Here is an 18467-nt window from a genome sequence, read left to right as displayed (position 1 = left end):
TCAACCATAGTGAATCACCCTATTTTCTCAAATAACTGCAATGAAAACCGAAGTAAAAATAAAACAGACGGTCACAAGGGCTTTGAATTGAAGTTTTCAACTCCTGTGCACGGCTCACAGCTGAACGGGAGGAGTGTCTGCCAGGAGATGTTGACCTTTTCATATCTTGTTCTCATCGGTTCTCCACCTTAAGCCAACGGTCAGTGCTAAGCCGGTCACTGAGTGACATTGGTAATAATTTCTGTCAGATAAGGATCAAACATTACCAAGAAGAAAGATCTGGTCGGGGGGAAAAAATGGTTTTAATAGTATCAGATTCAAGACTGGGGGCGGAGGGGACTGGAAAATACAGAAGTTTCATCGGATTGTTGAAAGCAAATTTAGCTACCTAATGTTCAGGACACTTCTTTTTGGAGCCTCACAAGGCTGCCGAGTTTTGTATATGCTGTTTTTACTCCTTTGCAAATAGAAAATAAAGAGATCCAATTTCAAACGAAAAAAAAGAAAAAGCGAACGCATCCCAGTGCGCTCTGTACTTCCGCCGCCCGGGACCCGGCGTCTTCCGCGCTCGGGCTGCGGGGCCGAAGCCCGGCTGGGCTCGGGGCGGGGACGGCGGCTCCGAGGCTAGTGGGACCGACTCTCGGGAAGTCCCTGCCGCCTCGGCGGAGCCCGCTGCCAGGGCTCGGCGGCGACTCGGCCCGGGGCTCCGGACCCAGGACCCCGGACTCTCCCCGCGGCGCGCTCCGAAACACCTCGAGCCGCGGCCGGGCTGAGCGCCGCGCCCCCGGGAGGCCGAGGGGCTGGGCCCTGGCGCCCGCGCCCTCCTCCAGGACGGCGGCCCGGGCTTCTCCGCTGCCCGAGGGCCGGGGAGCCAGGTGTCGGCGGCCGGCTCCTTGCTCGACCCGCCGTCGCCCGGGGCGCCCCAACCAGGGGAGGAGTTCCCAAATCCCGCTTGCCCCGCGGGTCTTGGGGCGTGGACACAGAATCCTTGTAGCTGAAAGGAATAATCAAATATTTATCAGATTTCCTGCAAGACGCTTCACAGTAGAATATACTTCTTATCAGGTCGGAAATTTGCCAAAAAGCCATAAATAATTGAGACAGCTGTGATTAACCTTCCAGAAACCATACCAGAATTCGCAATTAAACATTTAATTGAATGGTCTCATTTGGTCCCCTCGTCCGGGAGGGGAGAGGGTTTGTTTGAGACAAACCCCGGCTCCACCCGGCTGGGGAGCCGGCGAGGATCGGGCCTGGCGGCTCCTCTGTGACTCCCGACCCGCGCGGTTTCTGCAGGTCTCAAGTTCCCTCCTTTATTGTGCGCTCCGCAGGGCCAGAGTGATTTAAGCTCTAACTCCCTTGGGTTTTACTACTTCTAAACTCTCCGGGGGGTGGGGAGAGAACAGCGCGCAGGTGAGCGCAGGCACATCTTGTTCCAATTTGCGGAGACAAGTGCCACCAACTGGCTTTCTCCTGGGGCGGGGGCCACGTCCCGCGTCTCCCGAGGCTCAGGGGCCACAGGTGGACCCGCTGGGCCGAAGCGAAAAGTCTCTGCTGGGTCCAGCCTGTAAACCTGACGACGCGACAGGGCCCAGTCGGAGCAAAGGTAACAATTTCGCCCAGGCTTTAGAGCCCAGAATTTGAGCCAACTAGGTAAAAGCCGCCCGAGGTCCGGGGGCAGCGACATTTGAACGCCCAACGCCGCTGCCCAACCGAATTTCCCGCTCTAGGCGGCAGCTCGCTTTCCCGGAGCTCTACAGGGCTCGTCACACCGGACGCCCAGCAGGATGCCGCTTTCTGCCGAGTTCCGGAGCCTCTCCCTCCCTACAGGCAATTGGAGGCGCTGTGACCCTCGAACCCTGAATCTAGGTCCGGACCTCGCCTCCTCTACTATCTTTCCTTCCTTCCCCAGGAAGAAAAGCACGTGGGCCATTTTTTCCAGAGCTCCTTGCCAAGCTTTCTGAATTCTTGGGTCTCAATCTGGGAAGGGATTACTCCTCACCATTCCTCTTCTTCCACGTCCCTCTCCCTGCTCCCACGCCCCGAACGAACACTGGGGTCTCCTGCCTTAAACACTGAAACTACCGCCTTGAATATCCTGTTTCCCACTGAGGAATCGCTCAGGCTTCCTGAACTCCTGCCCCTCCGCTCACCCCCTGACCCACTCTCTCACGAGCCCTTGACCTTATGGACCAGGCGGTGCCCCGATCCAAAACATGGCCTCGCCTAGCACTCCAGCCTTTCTGGCATGATTTCTGCCGGGCGCCAAACTTGCTTTATAAATTGAACCACTCCCCCTACACCACTCCACATCTGGATCCCAATGGAGTATTTCTCTGTGCCCTTTGTCTCTCCCATTACTGCTCTCAGCCTAGCTCCATTTATCTGCATCTTCCATGCACAGTCTCCATCAACAAGGTGCTAGTCTGTAATTGGTCACACAATCCTCGTTATTGCACTGAATCCCAGTATCCTGAAGAAAGTTTACCTTTACATCAATCAGACCCATATTTAAAAGCCTCTAATCTTCCCTACATCAGCTTAATAAACTCTCTGAATTTCCTGCTTTTATCACAAGTCCATTGGGAACTCCTCTGCAAATCGTTTATTATTCATTCATTGTTTCCCCTCTCCAGCGTGCTGCTAGTCAACTAATTCTCTTGCTCTCTTTGGTGAATACTTGTATGGGAAAAGACAGCTAACTAAACGTGTGGCAATTTATGCCCTCCCCCAGACAGCAGCGGCAGAATCTCACATTTTTTAGAGAACAATCTTAGACAACGTCTCATTTAAGCCCAGTATTTGCAGCTCTGACAAAACTAAGCTTTAAGCTATTTCATATTCAAAACTGAAAGGCTGATTTCTGTTCCACAACCCATTAAAAATTAAAGTTCGTTGGGAATACTGCCACAGGGACTCTGAATTTCCCAGAATTGTGCAGCCTTTCAATATGTATTAAATTTTGTGGTGTAATAGCCATAAACTTTTCCATCTCTGGGAATCCCTTTCTGCCTCCATTACATAGAGTTATCCAAATTATTAGATAAATCCATTGAGAAAATCTTATTCTAAGGTGAATCTAGTTAAATAACTTACTCCCATTTCCCATCTATGGCCTCTTTGATTGAACTGACTTTTTTTACTACACAGCTGGGTATCTCACTTTAAAAGTTCAGTAAGCATAAAATACAACACTTGTAATTGTAATTACAATTTACAAATGTACTTGTAGTTTAATTTACAAGGATATCCCTACTGTATTACAGAAGATGTTTAAAGATGACCTGGGAACCAGTAAAACAGATATTTATTAATGTAACTAACCAACCATAGATCTGACACCTCACCAGGGACCGCTGTAATAAGGCTTCAGAGTCAAACCCTTTCCTTGGAAACCCACAAGGAAAACGATGCGCCCCTTTGGGTGGCTAGCAACAAACTACAGGAGAACAGCTTGTGATGTTTTATACAACAATACACATAGATACAGGTATCCTAATACACAGTAACCACCGTGATCTGGATAATTTCCCAATATTCAAAAACAGACACACTCATATAAATATCAAAAAGAGGAATTAGATTTTTGATCTATGGATGTCAAGGGAAGAGGTGACTGTAATTAGATAGGCAGATATTTCCATTTGTAGCATTAAAACACTGCAGTGTGTTCAAAGCAAAAATTCAGAGCTAATTAACAACAACCATTAATGAAATTTTTTAAATTCAAGAACCTGTTATTTCCTTTGTAAAAATGACAAAACCCAATATTCTGGATAAATCAAAAGTTTTCAAAAGTAAGATTTCTTGGAAGTTTAGCCCCCTAATCCAATGGCCAGCCAGAAGGTAAAGGGAAATATCTATAGTTCTGTTTGGGAGGGAATGATCTAAGTTAAAGGAATGAACCCTCAAAGAATCTAACCCTGATTATTAAAACACTTTCTGGGCACTTGAGAGTAAAGCTGGTCCTCATTAAACCTACATATCTCTCCCCTTATCTCTAAGTCTGCAGCACCATTTCCTAAATTCTGAAGAGGGGAAGATTCTCTTTAATTTTTGTGCTAGCATCACCTTGACTTTCAGGAAGTAAAACATAAATGTGGCCCGATCTTCCCACCTCCTCAATTGCCAGCCAGTCTTCCAGCCTCCCATCTCTAATGGGGGGGAAGGGGAGAAACCTGCTGATGGAATTCTGCCATCAGTTCAGCTGAAACATCTACAGCAGGCTCTGGCATCCAATCAGCCCATGGCTTTTCAACAGAAAGCATCGATTCCTCTATCCAGCGACCACAGATGCCCCCTCAGACACATTTTTCCTTACCAGAAGCTACCTGAGCTAAGATTGCAACTATCCCCTACTCAGTAAGGGCATTGCCCTCTTTCAAAACAATGCCTGGACAAAGAAGGAGCTACTTAAGGGTCTTTTAACTTGGAGGGACAAGGAAACCCAATGCCAGAGATTGTTCAAGAGTAGTGGAATCACTGGCAGGCTGGCAGCTTTCTGAGTCCACCAAAAGAGGACTGGTCTGGGAAAAGAATTACCCCAGGCTGCCAAAGGGTTAAATATTTGTGAAGGGTAAAACCTGAGCCTCCCGGTTTTTTGTGCTTGCCCGGGGGCCTGCTGGAGATTCAGTATCTCTTGGTTATTTCCTGCGATCACTAAAGCCAGTTTTCAAGAAAACAAGTCACAGGGGTTTGAAATGTCACACCAAGTGACCTGGGCACGGCATATCCAGGGGCCATTCCCAGCTCCCTCCCACCCGGGCCATCCCCCGCCCCCTGCATTTCGGGTCTGGAAAGAAAATAAACCAAGGACACGCCAGACTGGTTCTGGGTGGACTTATTTTCCCTGGCAGCCTCGATCCTAGCGGGGGCTTGTTGTGGCTCCTTCAGTGTATCGCTTGCAGGTGATGCCAAATGCAGATAAGGAGCCGCCGCACGGCCTTCTCCTCTGTCTAGACGGGGGAATTAATAAATGCAGCGGGATTGATCACGTCGCGCATCCACTCTGCGGACAGCGCCGAGGACAAGCCTCATGGCCCCCCTGTTCGCCCCGGGGCGCGCGGGCTGGCCTCGCTGCTCGGCGGCAGGGCCCGGGTGGCAGGCGGGCGAGGCGCCCGGGGGTGGGGGTTCGGGCTTCCAGACCCGCGGGAAAAGAAACGCAGGCGGGGGGCCGAGTGCACCCGGCCGAAAGTGGAGCGAGGGTCTAGGGGGCCTTGAGGGACGCCAGGCTGGGTCCAGCTGCAGGAGCTGAGGCCAGGTTGAGACGGAAACACTGGCCCTAGCCAGCCAAACGGACGCCATCGGAACATCGCAGGTTTCCCGGCCCAAACGGGGTCACCCCACCGCCCCGCGGGCTTCTGCCGCGAAACGCCGAGAGTGGAGAGCCAACAGGGAGCGCGCAGGCTTCCGGGAGGTCCTGGGCTCTCACATGCTTCTCTGGGCCTCGCTGGGCCGCACGGGGCGCACGGAGCACAGGGACCCAGCCCCGCCCCCCGCGCGGCGCCCAATCCCCGCCGGGCCCGCCCCTGTCTGCGCGGGAGCACGCGGGCCAGTGGCGCGCGAGGCGCGGGCACCAGCGGTGGGTCCTGCGCGGAGCCTCATCTTCGTTGAAACAAGCCCCAACCCCAACCTGCCTTCGTCCAGCCCTCCCGCTGCACCAACAGCACACAGGAGCAGCATCGATCGGGTTATTATCTTTTTTTATTAAGATCAAAATATTCGTCCCACTATGAACTGGCTGTCCTCACAATAAATAACAATAACTTACGTTTTGTTCGGCAAAGGCTCACACACTCTGTCCTCCGTCGACCGATAATTTAAAACATTTTCAAGGAAAGTCTCGTTTCTACTTTTTTCCGGCAATCATGCGCTTTGGGGGATTGAGTGCCTGTTCCTTTGGATTGCCCCGTCCTCTTCCCCGCTAGAGCCGGGGCGAGGCCACCTGGGAGCGCGGGGCCGGGCGGCGGCAGATGCCCGCATCCGCGTGGGCGAGCTCGGGGCTGGGCCGGCGCGGGACCTGACCTGCGCGTTCTCCACGCACAAGTGGGTGCGTGGGCCGGGGGGCGCGGTAATAGAGCGGCGGCGGCCACGCCGAGCGAGGGAGAAGAGATGGCAGAGCTAATGTTAGTAAACCCAAATTCTGGTTTTGTAAAAAGAAAAGTCCTCGGAGCAGGGCTTTCCAGTCTGGTGAAAGCAGGTTGCGTCCCGGCGCTTTTGGCTATCCCGACCGCTTCTCTCAGTCCTCTCTCTTTAAATAGCAATAATAATAATTACAAAGGCGAGAGAGTTTTCGGAGCTGGAATGGCCTGAGCATGGGTAAGTCTCATGCAGGGAGCATGCGAGGTCCGCGGGCTGGCGGGGAAGGGTCCCCCTCACGTTTCCACGGGACTTGGCACCATGCTGTTGGGGGTGTCCGGGAGCTGCGAGGACAGGGAGGTCACGTCGCTGCCGGAGGAGTTGCCTAGGGAGCCAGACTCAGAGAAGGAGACCTGGGGCAGCGGAGACACCGGGAAGGAGCGGGTGAAGAAGCGCCCGAGCTGGTTTTCCCGGGCCACCTACTCCCAAAGGTGTCTCTTGGGGACAAGCCACCGGCTGGGAGCAGGCCCTTGGATAAGTCGGCCAGGTCCCCAAGCGCACGCAGGGGTATTAGGGCGGGGCTGCGGGTTGGGTAATCCCTCGACCTCCCCTGCGAGCGCTTTAATCCAGGGAGACCTGGTTTAGAGCGAATTAATGAGCCGGGTGCGGTTGCAGCTACCCACCTCCCCCCAACCCCCCAAGCCCCTCATCCCCTGAGAAACCCCCACCCCTTCCCACCTTGGCTAAGTGGCTAAATCCACCCCACCTCCCCCGGAGTCCTGAGTTCCGGGCGGGTAGAGCAGGGCCTCACCAGCTGCTGGAAGGCGGGTTGGTCCAGGTCACTCTGGAGGGCGAACTCGCTGAGCGCTTTCCATGGCGGCTGGTACGTCTGCACCTCAACTGCACTGCCCTGCACGGCGCTCTCGTGACGGATGGGGCTGCCCGCCACCAGGGGCGTCCCGGTCAGTCCCTGCAGGCTCTGCGGGACAAGCAGGAGAGAGGGTGGAAGATGCTCGAATTAGGTCTTGCGTTTCCCGACATCTTTGAGACTGGGGCCCCAGGCACTGGCACGTGATTTGGAGCCTGAAACGGTTTAGGGGAGGCGTACACTTGTCCGCAGCCGAGTGAGCCCGCCTTATCCAGTGCAAATTCCTCGGGCCCAAAAACAGCCACCATAGGCCAGCCTCGGTCCTGGAAGCCAACATGGCAAGGGAACGAACGTGAGGCCTGCGTTCCCATCCCTCTCCAGGTTTACAGAGGAAAAGTGTTCAAACCGAGTCATGCTGAGAGAAGGACACAACCCGCCCCGACTTGCTGGCTCTGGCAAACATGCCACCTTGAACTCCGAACTACGCCCCAGACCCCAACTCTGGTCTGCCGCTGGAACTGGGGAAGACCTGACCTCGGATACAGTAATTAAGAAGCCTTCAACCTCAAGGTAAGCCTTGCTCTGAAAGCACCAACACACGCTATTGGGGAGCCCAGTTCCCCCTGGATCTCCCGAGAGCCGGCCCAGAAATGGGCACGCAGATGCCGCAGGGCGAACCCGAGGCTCCACCCGATCCGATCCTCTCACCGTCTTGTCATTGTGCTGCTGCTGCTGCAGCTGCTTCATGAGGATGGATTTCTTCTTGTCCTTGCACCGCTTGTTCTGGAACCAGACGCGTATGACCCGCGGGCTCAGGCCGGTCATCTCCACCAGCTGCTCCTTCATGAGCGCGTCGGGCCGCGGGTTAGCGGCGTAGCACGTCCGCAGAGTGTGCAGCTGCTTCTCGTTGAGCACGGTCCGCACGCGGGTTGTCTTCTCGGTCTGTTTGTGCACGTGCGGACGCAGCGAGGGCTGCCGGCCCGATCCCGGGTCTGCAAGGGAGCGAGAGATGAGAGAGTGACCGCCACTCACTCTCCCTGTGCCCGGCCCCGCGGCGGCCGAGTCCTCCGAGGCCCGATTTCGTTTCTCGTTTATTCCGTTTATTTCGTTTTATTGTTCGTCTTCTCTCCCTTTCCGTCTGTTCGCCCTACCCGGAAAAAGGTGTGCATTTTCGTCCCTTCCCTAGTTCCTCCACAGGGCTCTCCCCGCAGCGATCTCGCCAGCGCGCAAGCGGGGCGTGGGAATTCCGAGCTAGGCCTGTGCGGGACGGGAGTGGCCGACCCCCGCTGTGCTTCCTCCACTTACCAGACCCTAGGAATGCCCGCGTGGGTTCCGCGGGACGAGGGAAGCTCTCCGGAAGAAGTCGGAGTTTCAGAGGAAGAGGAAGGAGGCGCGCCCGGGACTCTGGAGGGGGAAAGGGGAAGGGGACCCACACGGACCCCAAGCGCCGCGCTGCCTCGGAATTGGGGGGCTTGTCTCCCGCTCCCGGGTGGCCCCCAAGAGCCCTTCTCCCTGATTCAGAGGCCTCTCGGACAGGGCCAGGCCGTGTGTCGCGAAGACCTGCCCTGGGGCGCGAGTGGGCCTCCAGGGCCTGGAACGGTTCCTTTCTGCCCACCCTCGGGCCTCGGCCCGCCGGGTCTCCTCCCTCAAGGCTCCAGGTTCCCTGGCCCAGCGGCCGCCCTCCCGGCCCGCGCGCAGCCGCTGGCACTTTCCTCACTCGGCCTTGGGTTCTCTCAACCCCAGGTTAAGTAGAATCGGGTATTTAGGGCCGGATTCCCGCGGCCCGCACCCCGCAGCAAACAAAAGGGAGCCCCTCCGACACCCGAGCCCAGGGTGCCCTCAACACTGGCTTCATCCTGTTTCCGCACTCCCATCTGAACCAGGTTTGGATACAAGTCTCACTGTTTCAATTTATATCCTCTTCTGGGCATATCTAGATCTGGATAAATATTTACAAACAGCCCATCTAGCCCAATTTTCTCATTCTATACGGGAATAAAGGGAGGACCAGAGGAAGTGGGAGCACTTCAAGCACACAGCACCCCGAGGCTCAGCCTGGTCTAGAGGTTGGTGCTTCAGGTCTGTGGCTACTTGCTGGTAACTGCTCAGCCAGAGTCACTGTTCCTACCCGGTAACCACACACTTAGAACCCACCTCTGGGCATCTCCTGATTAGGACCCAGAGCATCCCCTGAGGTGTATGATCCCTGAGTCCACTGTACGTCCACTCCTTCCCCACCGAGAAACGTTTGGCTAAGTTGTGCATCAAACTGGGCCTCAAAAGACAAATGCAAACACTAGCTCTTTGTTGAGTGGTTAGCCTTCAGAGCTGTCCTTACGGGTGGGCTTCTGGCTGGCTGAACCCACCTCTAGGCTGGGAACTGTATTCCTTACACACATACCCCCAGGCAAACCTATCTTTTCTCTCTGACGACACACATACTGCTTGAAATTCCGAGTACAAGTTCCACAGACAAAGTCACCACTTCAGATTCCCCGTGATCATTCACCTTCCTGCTCCTACTACTGTGTTCCACATATTCCTGATCACGGACAACACAATTCCCCACTATTCTGCACACTCATACACACAATCCCGGCTCACATTTACCCACATGCAATTTTTCCCCGTCACACGAACACACACTCAGCCGCATTCCTAACACAGGGTTCTGAACTCACCCAGAAAACCCCACACTGCAGGCAAACGGAAATACACCCAAGTGACAACTTTTCGTCCGATCACAACCACCCCCCATACGAACACACACCCATGCACTCACTCCCGAGCCGGCGGCGCAGTACCGGGCGCAAGCGGCTTACCTGGTAGATGCAGGCCGCGGGCGCCGGGGAGCGGGCCGGGGCTGCGCGGGCTGCCGGCCGCAGCGCGCTCGAGCAGGAGGCCGTGGTCGGCGCGGCAGAGCAGCTCGTGCTCCCGCAGCGAGAACTCGTCGCCGGGCAGCAGCTGGCGGCTGCACACGGAACAGCGGAAACACTCGATGTGGTACACGCTGTCCCGCGCCCGCATCACCAGATCGCTGCTGCTGAAGCCCACCTGGCACTTGGCGCACTTGATGCCGAAGAGCCTGCGGGCCCAAGGCACGGGCGGTGGTGTCAGCACGGGGCCTGCGGCCGGCCTCGCCTGCCGGGCTGTTACCCACCCCGGGCACGCGCGCCCAGGACGCTTTGTGGCCCAGAGGGAGGCTGCGGGGACCAGCCCTCGGGGGGTTCCCAGGCCAGGAGGTGTGCGGCGGCACGCGTTCGGGGTTGGGGGCCGTGTTCTGCCCGCGCCGGGGCGCGCGGGCGGCCCGCCATCCTCGAGCCCCGGCCCCAGCGGGCGGTGGCGCAGCCCGGGCTCTCGCGGGCCTCACCTGACGTAGTCCCGCTTGCAGTAGGTCTTCCCGTCTCTCACGAAGCACGTGCACGTCTCGTCCAGGTACTGGCTGCACTCGGCGCACTTGAGGCAGGCGGCGTGCCACTCGAGGTCGGGCGACACCCGCAGGATAAACTGGTCGTGGATCTGACTCCCGCAGCCCACGCACATGGCCGTCCCGGGCTTCTCTGCCGGGGAAGGGCGCGGGGCCCGTGTCAGGCCTGGCTGCCCGGACCCCGGCCGAGGCCGCTCCAGCCCCAACCCAACCTGCTGGCGCTCTCGCTCTCTTTCAAGAATTGCGACCACAAGAAAAAGGAAATGGGCTTTCCATAGGTCCAGACAATTGGAAACGAAAAAACAAAATCTTGTGAATTTGCGAAGGCTTTCTGTCTTCCCCCATCCCCCTCCCCGATTTTTTTCGCTATTACATTCACTTGGACACAGGCGTTTTATCGATATATCTTGTAACTAAAATATAACAAGTCAGTAAGAAGAAAGAGTAAATAGACATTTAAACCCTGCGGACGCCACACTATCAATACTGGACGGTGATGTTCCGGCATTGCCGTCCGCACACTCCCTCTCACAGCGACTCCCTCCTATCCCAATACAGACACATCAGCTTTCGGCGGAGTCTCCGCTCATCCTCTGACATTTCTTAGTTTAAATATCCCAGATCAAGCTAGAGAAATCTTCCTTATTGGAAAGGCCGAAAGACAAGCAAGCAAGCAAGCAAACAAAAAAGCCCACATCCCTAAATCAAACCTATTGCCTTAGCGCGAAACAGAAGCAGATTTCACAGCCTGAGGTCAGCCTAGCAGGCTTGAGAAAGAGTGTTTAATTATAAACTAAAACAACAGGATTCCAACGGATAAGCGGTCCTGCAGGAAAATGCATTCGTTTTCTTTTTTTTCTCTCCCAGTGTCCTGTCAAATAGAAGCCACTTGTAGAATCCACTAAACATTCTTCTGCGTTAGAAATATTGCATATTAAGCACACACACATAACAACGCACACACACACAGGAAGACTTACTCTTGGAATGATCCCCCATAGTACCCAGAAAAGGATAATGAAAAATAATATCCACCATGCAGAAAAGAGATGTGCGCAAAGCGTGCGGCCAGGGGCAGAAGGACGAAGGTCGCGCGCCCAGCCTCGGCTCTTTTGCTAACTCCTCCTGCCCCGCGGAGTTGAAGGAGCGATTCCGCACCGGTCCGCACGCAGCATGACGTCAGCACGCATTCGCCCGTGGCCGGAGCTGGGGGCGGGACCTGTGGCGTCACGAAGCTTCCCCAGAACCGCTGGGGATGCAGGGGAGGTGTTGGGGACCTGGGGGCTGATGGGCGGGGTAGATTGGGTGGAAGGCGGGGGTGACGGAGGATTGGCTGGGAGGAAATGGGCTAACCCTGATTGGCCCAGAGTGAACAATGGAGCGCAGCCCCCCTCCCCTGAAATGTACAAGGATCCTCACTCTGGCGCTGGGTCGGGCAATCCCGGCTGGACCTTGTGTCACCGCTGAGCTGTCTCTGCTGCCGCCGCAGCTCTGAACTTCCTCTTGGACTTGCGGTGCGGTCTCCCAAGGCGCGCTCGAGCAGGGTGATGGATACCTGGGGGAGTGAAGGGGGGCCTGTCCTTTAGATGCTCCCTTGTTTCCTTAAAAAAAAAAAAAAAAATCCACTCTCTTAGGACGAGAGCTGGGGGGAAGGGTGGTCTGTTTGGACAAGACCTTCAACCGTCCAGCCGGTCACCGTTCTCCTCTCAGGCGCCTTTGTTCTCAGGGTCCAAGCTAGAGAGAGAGGTTAAGGGTTTGGATAAACTCTGTTTAGACTTCCCCACCCGTCCGCCTGTGGAAAACTTCTCCCAGTTGGAGCGTTAGGTGGGTAACGCCAGAACGCAGAATCCGAAGACGATCACCGGATCCAGATTCGAGCCTTGACTTGCATTTGGGGCGGGAGTGTAATTTGACACGGACTCCCCCATTCTTTCCCCACTCGAATAGCACAGCTCCTTCTAGGAACAAGGCTGGGGTCGAATGTGTGTCTCACTTCCAGAATAAATGATATTTATAAACTCTTCTGTTTTATTTCACAAACCAACTGCAACGCAAATAATCAGAAACAAATGTGGCGCGCGGGGTAATTTACTCTCTGTGTAGCGGCTTGTCGTTCCTTAGAAAACCCGCGACTTCTGAGCAGAGTCCAGGCATTTTTCTTTCAAAGAAATCTCTGTGGGTTTTGTTTGAAAGGGTTCAAGAACTGGCCCATGAATTATAAATAACATTTATCCAACCATGGTGGCTGTCGTTGTTTTCCCATTAAAAGGTGTACCAAGAACTTGGTGCGCGATGGGACGCAGGTGGGCGCCTGGGAATAAAATGTCTCCACGGGAACCCCAGATCCCGGCCCAAGTCGGCCTGAGGGCGCGGTCGAGCTCGGCGGCCCTTCTGCTAAAAACCTAGGGCTGGTTGGCCTCACACTCTGGGCTGCTCGCCGGGAAATGGGCGCAGCCAAGCGCGAAAGGAGAGGCTTTGCGCAGAGCTGGGGCTAGGCCCTCAGCGCACACTGAACTCACTACCGGATGACGGCCCGCCACCCAGCGCTGTGCTGAGCGCTTCACGTGGTGGCCCCGTCGGTCTTGTAAGGCTTTTAACCACTGCCACGACCTTTGGAACGCCTGGTCTTTCTCACCCGTCTGGTTCTTCAGTACAGTTTACCAGCTGCTGTGCCAACAGGCCATTTCTTGCGTCTTTGGCCACTAGTGCCCCAAACAGCGCTCGCCCTGAGTGTGTGTGGAGCATGTCGGGGCGGGGACAATGCTGTGTGTCTATGAAAATAAACGGGGTTGAGGAGCGAGGGGACGGGTATGGGTGGGTATGTCTGCACCAGGCCACTCTGTGACCTCAGGCACTTTATTTTACTTCTCTGACCCTCGGTTTCCTCATCTGTAAAATGAGGGATAAAAATAATATCTACCTCTACTATTGTAAGGATTAAAGCATTCTCTGGAAAAGGCTTAGAACAATATCTGGAGCATAATAAGTGCAATACATGGTAACTATGATCATCACAATTATGGCTGTATCTTTGTGCTGGGAGCCTCTGTGTATGCTGTGCCTTTCCTGTGTGCGGTGCCTGCGTGCCTCTGGGCGTGGAGGGGAGGTCTACGTATATCTGTGTGTGTGTCATCTGATGATTTCTTTGTGCATTTCCATGTGTGCTTGCTCTGTGTGTATCTCCTGTGGGGCTGGAGGATCAGAAACTGTGGACTGAGTGCAGAATTTGTGTACAAATAATGTCTGTGTATCTGGGTGCCGTCTCAGAATGGGGAGGAGGCTTGTGGTAGGCGTGCTTCCCTAGTGAACTAGGAGGTGCTCCTGGCCGGTTGGCCTCTCTCTCCAGCCGCTCTGGGCCTGGCCAGACTGTCAGCACCCAACTAGGAGCAAGCAGATCAATTAACTCAATGGCACAGGCGGCCGGGGGGGGGGGGGGAGGCTCTGTGTTGGAATCCTAGGTCCTGACTTTTAACACTCTCCTGCCAAGAGGAGAAATTCCTCCTTACCAGAAAAAAGCCAATTCTTTGAGACCCTATGAGGGAGGAGGGGGGAGGTGGTGATTTCTCCTGAGATGTCAGGTAGCTGGGTCAAGAACTAATATTTCTTTAGTCTCCATCATGTGCAAAGCCCCAGTTATTAGCCTATTAGGTCTTTACCGCAATATTATGAGGTGGGGAGTATTAGACTCGTTTAGTCCATGAGGAAACTGAGGCTTAAGGAGGTGGCGTGGCTGCTTCTGGTCACGGGGTAAGTCAGAGTCGGCACTCAGAGCAGGGCTGCCCGGCTCCATCTCCCTTGCTTCTTTGACTGTGCGGTTGAAGACCCACATGGGTGTGGTTCCATCACTCACCAGCTTCACTTCTGTGGAGCTGTAAAACCACGGACCAGTTTCAGGATCCCTCCGTGTGGGTCTCCTGGGTCACAGCCATCCTTGGGAGACCAGCACCGGAGTGAGAGAAGTGAAAATCCTCTTCGCCCGGCACAGCCACAAGACACCATTGATCTGGCCCCGCCCTGGTTCTCTGCTTCCTGGCTGCTCCCAGGGTCCCCTTCTCCATGTCCCAGGCTACAGCACACGGGAGATCTGGGAGCCTCCTTTCCTGGGCTTTAGATCACTCTCTGTCCTTACTGGAATAGCAACTTGAGCTCCATAGCTCTGTATTATGCCATAAGACTAGTCCCGGGGGCTTCCCTGGTGGCGCAGTGGTTGAGAGTCTGCCTGCCGATGCAGGGGACACGGGTTCGTGCCCCGGTCCGGGAGGATCCCACGTGCCGCGGAGCGGCTGGGCCCGTGAGCCGTGGCCGCTGAGCCTGCGCGTCCGGAGCCTGTGCTCCGCAACAGGAGAGGCCACAACAGTGAGAGGCCCACATACCGCAAAAAAAAAAAAAAAAACTAGCCCAGCTATGACCCTTTTCCTGAGAAGACTGCAGAAGCACAAAGAGGTCTCTCTGGATTCCTTCTCCCCAAACCTCCCCCCACACCATCTCTGTTGCCTTAAACTCTACTCACAATTCTCCTGAAAGATAGGCTTATTGTGCAGAAATCCTTGAGAAATCACAGAACAGGTGGTCATTCACGATACAGGGATAGCAGCTCCTACCCTGGGAACAAGTCCTGAAAGAAAGAGCAGGAAAGCACTAGGCATGGGGCCAGGGCCTAGGAGCAGATCACAGAGCAGTCCAGGTCACCTAAAGCAAACCAGGCTTTATTATTTTACAGTTTTGCTTAGTCAATCCTCCGTTCTTCCTTCCTTCTAGAACTCTAGAATGAATACGCTGGAAGACCCTTTGGAGACTTTCTCTTTCAGACCCTTGTTTGACAGAGAAAAATCTGCAGCCCAGAGAGGTGGTCATCCTCGCCCAGCCTGTCCGTCCTCAAGCTCAGAGCCCCCAGACAGCTCCTACAGGCCCACATGTGCGCACACGCGCTCCATTTCCTTCCCCACTAACCGCCTTGCTGTTCTTACCCACTCAGGAGAGCTTTACCTGCCAGGAGATGATTTGTCTCCTATTTGTCATGGAAATGCATATGTGGGAAGGAATGTGGGGCTTAACCTATATCTTCAGTATCATCATGATCGTCATGGCTAACATATAGGACTCTCACTTGGGGCCACCTTCACACACATGACTGCCTGTATGCTCACAACAATTTCAGGAAGGAGTTACTATTGTTAAAATTATCCTCATTTCACAGATAAGGACACTGAGGCTTGGAGACGTTAAGTAATTTGTCCCAGGTTACATAGCTCGTGGAGCCAGGCTCTCTGCCTCCGGAGCTTGCTGGTGGAATCATTACACTATCTTGCATCTGGATCACTCACAAAGGGCATGTCACAGGCATAGTGCCCACCCAACACAAAGGAAGCTGTTGCCAGTGATGGGAGCATTAAACCCACTGTGAGTGTCAGAGAGGAAACTGAGGGCCAATGACCTGTCATCTAGCATATAAGTGACAGAAATGGAGCTGGAAGCCAAGTCCCCTGACCCAGACCAGGGGTCTTCCTGCTGGAGTCCTTTAGGATGGGATTCTGTTACTGCCCACCTGAGGACCAGGCCTCCTCCTCTGCCTCCTGCCTCCATCCCCCTCCCACCCCACGACCTTGGCCTCTACTTTTCTCCAAAGGCACTTGGAGACATTGTACAGAATAGGCCAGAAAGGGTCTCAGCATCCCCATCACCACTGCCATAGGCTTCTGAGAGCTCGACTTTGGGGGAGTTGGGCACCATGTTTCAGAGACAGCAACTAAGGCCCAGGAAGAGAAAGAAACTTGGCAAATCAGAGCCAGACTCCAGGCCTTCAATATCCAAGCCCGTCCTCTCTCCCCAGGCTCTCTTGCCTGACCCACACCAACTTCCTTTGAGCAAACAGGTATCCAGTGACACTGCCGGGTCCCTCTCCCTCTTTCCTGAGCCCCTTTCTCCCTCCCTAACATTCACTGAGCACTTGCTGCAGTCCAGGCCCTGGGCTAAGCAATCGTAGAAGGTCTCATTTATAGCTCCCAACAACCCACAGGGCAGGATGGGCTACATAATTTGCAGATACCTGTGCAAAATGAAATGCAGGGCCCCTCGCTCAAAAATGAGGAAAAATTTCAAGACGGCAATGGCAGAGCATGAAAACAAGCATGGGGCCCCATGGACTGTACCGGTTGCATCCCATGAAGCCAACTCTGCCTCTGAGGTATTGAGGCAGGTCAGGTCCTCTTACCATCTTCCAGCAGCTCAGAAATGAATAAATTAATAACCTTCACGAGTTAATACAACTAGTAAGAGCTGGGACTGAGACTCAAGCCCACTAGTCCATGAGACGAGTTATGAACTTGTGCTACTTGAGTCTATCCAGATGGGAATGAACTTGTTTGTTTGTTTGTTACTTTGTTTATAGTGGACATGTGCCAGGGTCATTCTGTATTAAGAAACCCACAGTCTCTAGCACTCTTTTCCTTGCGGGATCAATATGGTCATTACAGAAGGATGAGAAAAATTAACCCTTTAAAAAAAACAACACATGGGAGCCTTTGTTTCTTTCCAAAGCACACCCTGGTAGCCACAGGGATAAACCGCCATGCCCAGATCTCAGGAAGGGAGGGGGTCATAGGAAGGAGTTGTGCTGATGCCTTTTGGGACAGTTGCATTTTTCCCATCTTTCCAGAAGGGGGAGCCCCAGCTGGCTCAGTGTGGCCTGGGAGTGGTTCTGAGCGGCCTGACCCAGGGCACTGGCATTCCTGGATGCTTCTGCCAGCCTGCAGACTCACAGGGCCTACCTTCTAGGGTTCGGTTTTTTTCTATCACTATCCCTCCCCTTGCCGAGATCTGGATACTGGGCAAAATGAGAAAGAAAGGGAGGGAAGGAAAGAGGGAGAGACTGAGCTCCAAAAGGAATAGATTAACCAAACCAGGATTGGGTGGTTTTGCAGAGAGGCCAGTCTCTTGCCAAATGGGCCAGGCTTGGGGCTGGGGCCCCGGTTGGACAAGGTGCCTTCACTGAAACAAGGCAGCACGGTAGAGAGAAGAGAAAGATGATGGTAGGTGACACAGAGTCTCTCCTTGATCAGACTTTAGCCAGCCTCCTCTAAGCGCTTTCTCAACTAGACCTCTGTCTTAGCCTATGAAGATTTGAGCAAAACACTAACATAGTTTGTAATGTCTCAACGCCACATCCCTAGGATGACCCCAGCCCCGCTTACCTGAAAAAAGCTCAAGGTTGCTGAAAGAATTTACTTTTTGTTCCATCCAACACCTTAAGATAGGGCCAGTGTCTCCCAGCCTCTGTGGGAGGGTAGAAGCCTACCTTGGATAAGCAGCAGTTAGCAAACCCCGATGGATTTCTCACAGACCAACCCCTGATTCCTGCCTTTTATAATTTATCACTTTGCTGACTCTTCCGAGCCCCCACTCATCCCCCTCCCTGTTCCCTCATTCTCCCTTTACAATTCCCATCACCTCCGTACAAATCGAAGTTGAGTTCGGTTCATGCGGGACTCTTCTCCCTGTTGCAATAGATATTACTAATTAAAATGTGTCCTTGCCACTTTACCTAGTGTCCAGCTTTGTTCACCTTTGACTTAGGGTCAGCAATGGGACGAGAGCTACCACAGAGCTGAGAACCAGAGCTGCAACAGGAACACCAAGGAGGGAGCACAGAACGGGATGACTGGAAAGGCTTCTTGGAGCCCACGGCAAATCATCTGAGCCCTGTATGATGAGTATGATTCTTCCAAGCAGAAAAGGAGCAGGAAGGTCTGCTTGGAAGAGGGAACAGTCTCAAAGACAGAGGGAGGAGATGAGTGAGTTGAGTGCGTTTGGGGGAAAATGTGAGCAGCTGGGAGAGGCAGGAATGAATCAGGGCAGTGGCACAGGCAGAGCCCCGTAGAGACAGGGAAGACCCCTGGAGCCACCCAAGGCAGGTCCGTGCGGCTGGACTCCCACAGAGGAGTCAGCATGAGCGAAAGACTGAAAGGGAAGCTCGTGTCAGACAGTGGGAAGCCTCAGGCTTCCACTGAGGAGTATGAGGGACTCTCTTGGCAAAGGAGAACCTCCAGGATCCTGTTGTTGTACTGAAGAGATTCAGACGGGAAAATGGCAAGAACA

The 18467-nt window shown here is 54.2% G+C and overlaps 1 protein-coding gene across 1 annotated transcript; it reads right to left on the bottom strand.

Moving 5' to 3' along the window:
• Window positions 1-5684: 5684 nt before the first annotated feature.
• On the bottom strand, window positions 5685-11518 carry ISL2 (ISL LIM homeobox 2). Its single transcript, XM_004276348.4, has 6 exons — window positions 11354-11518; window positions 10317-10506; window positions 9769-10031; window positions 7655-7938; window positions 6890-7057; window positions 5685-6491 (listed from the first exon to the last, which is right to left on the bottom strand). Exons 1-6 carry the CDS (start codon window positions 11409-11411, stop codon window positions 6375-6377), a joined length of 1080 nt encoding a protein of 359 aa, XP_004276396.1. The 5' UTR covers window positions 11412-11518; the 3' UTR covers window positions 5685-6374.
• Window positions 11519-18467: the final 6949 nt, after the last annotated feature.

This window comes from Orcinus orca, chromosome 2, assembly GCF_937001465.1.
Source record: "Orcinus orca chromosome 2, mOrcOrc1.1, whole genome shotgun sequence".
Lineage (NCBI taxonomy): Eukaryota > Metazoa > Chordata > Mammalia > Artiodactyla > Delphinidae > Orcinus > Orcinus orca.
This window is presented reverse-complemented; position numbering and strand designations above follow the sequence as displayed.

Excerpts from the sequence above, each read along its gene's own strand:
- ISL2 (XM_004276348.4), bottom strand. The coding sequence starts at position 11,411 with ATGGTGGATATTATTTTTCATTATCCTTTTCTGGGTACTATGGGGGAT. Across the intron at positions 10,507-11,353 it reads TATGGGGGATCATTCCAAGA|AGAAGCCCGGGACGGCCATG; the intron begins GTAAGTCTTCCT and ends CTTCCCCGGCAG. Across the intron at positions 7,058-7,654 it reads AGCAGCACAATGACAAGACG|AGCCTGCAGGGACTGACCGG; the intron begins GTGAGAGGATCG and ends CTTGTCCCGCAG.